This window comes from Eimeria mitis, genomic scaffold (assembly GCF_000499745.2).
Source record: "Eimeria mitis Houghton genomic scaffold, Emh_scaff108, whole genome shotgun sequence".
In the NCBI taxonomy this organism is placed as follows: domain Eukaryota; phylum Apicomplexa; class Conoidasida; order Eucoccidiorida; family Eimeriidae; genus Eimeria; species Eimeria mitis.
Window position 1 is genome coordinate 1 of NW_013567475.1, and position 6,647 is coordinate 6,647.

At 54.6% G+C, this 6,647-nt stretch overlaps 1 protein-coding gene across 1 annotated transcript in view; it reads left to right on the plus strand.

Moving 5' to 3' along the window:
• Positions 1–1,179: 1,179 nt before the first annotated feature.
• EMH_0080570 (uncharacterized protein) overlaps positions 1,180–6,647 on the plus strand; it is a gene marked incomplete at both ends in the record, with an annotated part of 8,253 nt that continues 2,785 nt past the window's right edge. Inside the window, 7 exons of the mRNA XM_013494223.1 lie at positions 1,180–1,294; positions 1,566–1,782; positions 1,969–2,002; positions 2,554–4,165; positions 4,362–4,410; positions 5,891–5,974; positions 6,234–6,306. Coding sequence (XP_013349677.1) covers positions 1,180–1,294; positions 1,566–1,782; positions 1,969–2,002; positions 2,554–4,165; positions 4,362–4,410; positions 5,891–5,974; positions 6,234–6,306 — 2,184 coding nt within the window. The remainder of the gene's footprint in view (positions 1,295–1,565; positions 1,783–1,968; positions 2,003–2,553; positions 4,166–4,361; positions 4,411–5,890; positions 5,975–6,233; positions 6,307–6,647) is intronic.

Below are 6,647 nucleotides of genomic sequence, written 5' to 3' on the forward strand. Positions count from 1 at the left end.
CCCCCTCTTCTGTGTTTTTGTTTCCGGTGTACATACACCCCAACCATTCAAATAAAAGGCAATTAAAACAACATTTCTTTATTTCTTTTATGCTGGCATCAACACAAACTCCGCCTGCCTCTTTCTCTCTCTAAACCCCTTCTTCCTTCGCTTGTGGCGTGGGGGGCCCCCCTGCTTCAGGCCTTGAGGGCCCCATGGGCCCCAACAGGGGCCCCTTGGGGTTTTTGCGAGGGGCCCTTAGCCGGGCCCCTTCCGTCTTGCGGGGTTTGGGGGGCCCCCAGGGGGGGGCCCCCAGAGGGGCCCCCCGGGGGCCCCCTACTACTCCACCCGGAAGGGGCCCCCCACTAGGGGGCCCCCAGTCGTTCTCTGCTGCTGCTGCTGCTGCTGCTGCTGCTGCTCTGAAGCAGCGAATAGAAGCAGCAAACGAACGGCTGGGTATGTGGGCCCTTCGTGAGGCCCCCCCTGCGTTCAGGTTGCGGGGGCATAGGTATGCAGGGTACCCTGGGGGGCCCCCCCGTGGGGGCCCCCACAACAACCCGCTAGAGCAGCAAAAGAAAGCTAATATTTTGTCTGTTGCTGTCTTCGTTAGTGCTGCTGCTGTTCTCCTCCTCACCCCGCTGTATCTACACCTCAGATACTGCAGCAGCAGCACAAACAAATACAAAACAGGGCACACACAGCTCTAGCTGCAGCAGCAACAGCAGCTGCAGCAGCAACAGCAGCTGCAGCAGCAACAGCAGCTGCAGCAGCAACAACAGCAGCAGCAGCAACAGAAACAGCAGCAGCAGCAGCAGCAGCAGGTTTACGGATAGGGGGCCCTGCAACCAACGTCAGCTCTCCCTGACACTGACAGGGGCCCCCCTCCGGGGGCCCCTCTTTGGGGGCCCCTCTGCCCTTTTCTTTTCTCCTGGGGCCCCTGGGGGGCCCCCAATATATTTTAAAAAGGAAAGCGAATTGAGTCTGCGGCGGATATACTAATAAACAAAAACACAAACCCTCAACACTAGGCATACACAAACCCTCAGGGGGCCCCCCAATGGGCCCCAATGGGCCCCTTGGGGCCCCTTAGGGGGCCCCCCACCGGGCCCCGCTGGGGGGCCTCTGCGGAGCCCTTGAAGGGGGCCCCCCGGGGCGGCCCCCTAGGTGAGCCCTTGGAGGCCCCCTCAAGGGGGCCCCCTCATGGGGGCCCCCCAGGGGGCCCCCAGGGTGCCCCCCAATCGCCCCCTGAGGCCGTCAGGCACGGAGCCCCGCACGGGGGCCCCTCAAGGGGCCCCTTGGGGGCCCCTGGGGAGGGGTGAGGGGAACCCTGAAGGGCCCTTGTGGGGGCCCCTGCAGGGCCCCCAGGGTCCTGGGGGGCCCCCAGAACCCTAAACCCTAAACCCTAAACCCTAAACCCTAAAAAAGGGGATTCGTTTATACGCTCCGCAAGGAGTGCTGCACAGGGTGCGGTGGCAGGGCTGGCTGTAACGTAAACCCTAAACCCTAAACCCTCGATTGCTGAGCTGTGTTTAGTTGAACTTTGGGTCCCCCACGGGGTGTATGTACACTGCAGGGTGTATGGGCAGCACACAAGGCAGCAACACAGCGGCAACAGCAGCAGCAGCTGCAGCAGCAGCAGCAGCAGCAAAAACAGCTACAGCTGCAGCAACAAAACGCAAAAATCAACGAACAGCTACAGCATCAACAATCGCGAGTGCCGCTGCAGCAGCTGCAGCAGCAACTGCAGCAGCAACTGCAGCAGCAACTGCAGCAGCAGCAGCAGCAGCAGCAGCTTTCTGTTCTGTAGGAACGACCCAGACGGTCTGTATTCAGAAGCCCACCAGGAAAGCAGACGGAAAATATTAGGGTTTAGGGTTTAGGGTTTAGGGTTTAGGGTTTGATAGGGGTGCAGCTCTGGCCTTAAACCCTAAACCCTAAACCCTAAACCCCCAAGGCCATCCATCGAGATGTAATTCCCCTGTGTTATAGACTGCCGAGTCAGTCAGAGCCATACGCTATTAGGGTTTAGGGTTTAGGGTTTAGGGTTTAGGGCTAAGGGTTTAGGGTTTAGGGTTTAGGGTTTAGGGTTAGTAGTTTATGAGTAGGGCTTAGAGTTTAGGGTTTAGGGTTTAGGGTTTATAGCTTAGCGCCTAAGATTGACGGCTAATTGTTTCAGATTTAGGGTTTAGGGTTTAGGGTTTAGGGTTTAGGGTTTAGGGTTTAGGGTTTATTGGGGGGCCCCCGTGAGTGGGTTTAGGGTTTGTTGTCTGGGGGCCCCCTGCGAGTTCAGGGGCCCCCGGGTAGTATATATTTTTGCGTTTATTTATATAAATTATTTTATTATTTTATTATTTATTTGTTTTTATTTTTATAAAAATAAACAGCAGCAGAAGAGGGGGCCCCCTTCCCTCTGCTGCAGCAGCGCCGTCGCCATCTCTTGCTGCTGCAGCTCTCGATGCAGCAGCAGCAACAGCAGCAGCAACAGCAGCAGCAGCAGCAGCAACACGGAAAAAATAAATAGACCCTATTTACCCTATATTATAGGGGCCCCCTGCTGCATCGCTGCTGCTTTAGGGGCCCCCAGCCTCACGAGGGGCCCCCTGGGGGCCCCCCAGGGCCCCCATCGACGTTGCAGGCGGCGCACAGCAGCAGCAGCAACACCACCACCAAGCAGCAGCAGATGCTTCATCTGCAGCAGCAGAGAGACTTGCAGCAGCAATAGGGACAGCGGCAGCAGCAGAAGCTATAGAAGCAGCAACCGCAGCAGCAGCAGCAGCAGCACGAGCAGCAACAGCAACAGCAGCAGCAAGACCACCATCAGTAGCAGCTCCTGCAGCAGCAGCAGCAGCAGCAGCAGCAGGACGGCTTCTGTTGGGGGCCTCTGTGCCTCATGAGATGGAGGCCTTCGAGGCAGCAGCAGCAGCAGCAGCAGCAGCAACAGCAGCAGCAGCAGCAGCAGCAGCAACAGATACGGGGGCCCCTGAGCTTTCTCCTCCCTCCTCGGCCGAGGGGCCCCCCTGCCCTGTAGGGGGGCCCCCCTCGCACTTGGGGGCCCCTGGGGGGCCCCCCAGCTCAACGCTATTGGGTTTGTGTGGGCCCCTGCAGGGTACTGCAGCAGATAAAGAAATCCCGTTAAGAGTGGGCCCCCCTGCTGCAGCAGCTACTGCTGCAGCAGCAGCTGCTGCTGCTGCAGTTGCTGCTGCAGCTGCAGTAGCAAGGGGGGGCCCCCTTCTGGCTACAGCTGCAGCAGCAAGGGGGCCCCCCCTTCTAACCTCTGATGCAGCAGCACGGGGGGCCCCCCCGTCTGTTATTGCTGCTTTGCTTGATGCTTTCTATGGGGCCCTTGCTGCTGAGGGGGAGTTGCTGCTGCAGCAGGAGCAGCAGCAGCTGCAGCAAGCCAAGACCCACGAGCAGCAGCAACAGCAGCAGCAGCAGCAGCAGCAGCAGCAACGGCGACAGCAGCGGCAGTGTTTTGGGCGTCCTCATTGGCGGTCTGTCTATACACTGCAATGCAAGCAGCAGCTGCTGCAGCAGCTGCAGCAGCTAAGGGAAATAAACAAGCAGCAGCAGCAGCAGCAGCAGCAGCAACAGCAGCAGCAGCAGGGGGAGGCCCCTCTCTATGGTGTCGAGCTGCTGCTGCTGCAGCACAGCAGCGGGCAGGGGGCCCTCCACCGCCGCTTGGCTGCTGCAGCAAGGAGGGCCCTCACGGAGGCTTATGGGCCCCCCCAGGACCCTGCTGCTGCTGCTCTTCTGCAGCAGCAGCGGCGAGCAGCAGCAGCAGCAACAGCAGCAGCAGCAGCAGCAGGGAGGCAGCAAAGGAAAGGCAGCGGGCGGCGAAAGAACAAAAGAAGGGGCCCCCAAACCCCCCTTAAGAGGGGCCCCCTCCTGGGCCCTGCTGCTGTCAAGAGAGAGGCTCCTGCAGCAGCAACAGCAGCAGCAACAGCAGCAGCAGCAACAGCAGCAGCAGCAGCAGCAGCAGACGGTGCTGCAGCTGCTGTTGAAGGGCCTCCTCTGACCCGCCGTGCAGCTCGAGGGGGGCGCAGCGGGAGGCGGCAGCCAGCAGCAGCAGCAGCAGCAGCAGCAGCAACAGCAGCAGCAGCAGGAGAAGTATATGAAGACTCATCAGATGCAGCAACAGCAGCAGCAGCAGCAGCAGCAGCAACAGCAGCAGCAGCAGCAGCAGTACGTGAGGCTCTAGGATGCCCCCCGGGTCTCTCTTTGTCTCCTTTGCCTCGCTCCCTCTTTTGCTGCTGCGTCTGCTGCTGCTTCTTCAGCAGCAGCAAGTTGCTGCTGCAGCACATGGGGCCCCTGCCTCTCCTGTCTATGAGGGGGGCCCCCAGGGGCCCCCTGGGGGCCCCCAGGGGCCCCCTGAGTTTGTATAGGGCTGCAGCAGCAAAGAAAAAGAAAAAAACAAAAAAAGAGAGACAGAAGGTGAGGGTTTAGGAAGAAACAGAGACAAAGAGAGATAAAGAGAAAGAGAAAAAGAGAGAAAAAGAGAGAAAAAAATATATAAAAATATATAAAGAGAGACAGATATGTTTTGTTTGTTTTTGTTTTGTTGGTGCTGCTTTGTTTTGTTTTCTCTGTTATTGTCTCCTTTTGTCTCCTTTTGTCTCCTTTTGTTTGTTTTTTTTGTTTTGTTTTTTTTTGTATTTTTGTTTTTTAGTTTTATTGTCCTTTTCTTTTTGTTTATTTTATTTATAGTTATCTCTGTTTGTTTTTGTTTATTTTATTCAGTCTGTTTATTTTTGTCTCCTTTTGTTTTTATTTATTTATTTAATTTATTTTGTTTATTTTTGTCTCCTTTTGTTTTTATTTATTTATTTATTTAATTTATTTAATTTATTTATTTTATTTTTGTCTCCTTTTGTTTTTATTTATTTATTTATTTTATTTATTTTATTTATTTATTTTCTTTATTTTTGTCTCCTTTTGTGTGTGTAGGGTTTCTCTGGTTGTCTCCTCTCTCTCCGTTCTCTGCCTCTTTGGTTTGTCTTTTATAAACCCTAAACCCTAAACCCTAAACCCTAAACCCTAAACCGCGTACATTCCGAAACCCTTAACCCCTAAGCCCTAGACTCTAAACCCTAAACCCTAAACACTAAATATGTGGGGGCCCATCTGCTGCTGCCGCTGCTTCTGCTGCTGCTGCTGCTGCTGCTGCTGCTTCTGCTGCTGCTGCTGCTGCTTCTGCTGCCGCTGCTGTTGCTGCTGCTGCTGCTGCTGCTGTTGCTGCTGCTGCTGCTGCTGCTGCTGCTGCTGCTGCTGCTGCTTGCAGCCGAGCACGCGAAATGCTGCGGCGGTTTGGCGTTTACTGCAGCAGAGGACTCCTCAAGGATAGGCAAGCGAAACCCTAAACCCTAAACCCTAAACCCTAAACCCTAAACCCTCGAAAAGAGTGGGGACGAGAGAAGCAAGAGAAGGGGTTATTATGAGCGGCACTCTTTCTCTCTTTCTGTCTCTCTTTCTGTCTCTCTTTGTCTCTCTCTGCTTCTCTTTTTTTCTCTTTCTCTCTCTCTCTGTCTCTCTTTGTCTCTGTCTCTCTCTGTCTCTCTTTATCTCTCTTTGTCTATCTTTGTCTCTATCTCTTTATCTCTCATTGTCTCTCTCTGTCCCTCTCTGTCTCTCTTTGTTTTTTTTTCTCTTTTTCTCTATCTCTTTATCTCTCTTTGTCTCTGTTTGTTTCTTTTTGCTTCTGTTTGTCTCCGTCTGTCTCTGTCTCTCTCTCCACTTCTTTCTGTCTCTGCTTGTCTCTGTTTGTATATATTATATATAATATATAATATATAATATATAATATATAATATATAATACAAAATATATAATATATAATATAAAATATATAATATACAATATATAATATATAATATATAATATATAATATATATTATTTATTTTTATTTCTCTATAGGTTGGGGCCCCTCCCCTCGTTGCTTCTGTCTCTGCATGCCGCGGGGGGGGCCCCCCTCACCCTATCAATGGATGCCAGCAACAGGTACCCACATAAACCCTAAACCCTAAACCCTAAACCCTAAAACTAATAAGGGGGCCCCCATCTATTCTCACTGCTTGGGGGCCCCTGCATGGGGGCCCCCTGTATGGGGCCCCCCTGCAAAGGATGAATCTAATAGGGCACTCAATCGAACCCTCTGGGGCCCCCTAGAGCCTGGGGGCCCCTATTTCACATACCATACACAGCTGCTGCTGCTGCTGCTGCTGCTGCTGCTGCTGCTGCTGCTGCTTGTGCTGCACAGGGTAGAAGAGGAGGAGCCCGCGAGGCCTTCTCTTGATTCGCTTACAGACCAGTTGAGGGCCCCCATACACCAGGTGGGGCCTCCCTCAGTTGCCTGCTGCACAACACACAGGGGGGCCCCTTGGGGGGCCCCCAAGGGGGCCCCCTGTGGGGCCCCCAGGGGGGGGCCCCCAGTGGGGCCCCCAGGGGGGGGCCCCCAGTGGGGCCCCCAGGGGGGGGCCCCCAGTGGTGCCCCCAAGGGGGGCCCCCAAGGGGGGCCCCCAAGGGGGGCCCCCAAGGGGCCCCCTTTCCCTCCTATGGGGTGAAGTGGGGGGCCCCTTCAGCTGAACTCTGCAGCCGCCTCAGTGCTGCAGCTGTTGTGTGTTGGGGTTTGTGTTTGTTGGTGTTTAGGCCTTAGAGAGAATATTTCCGGAGT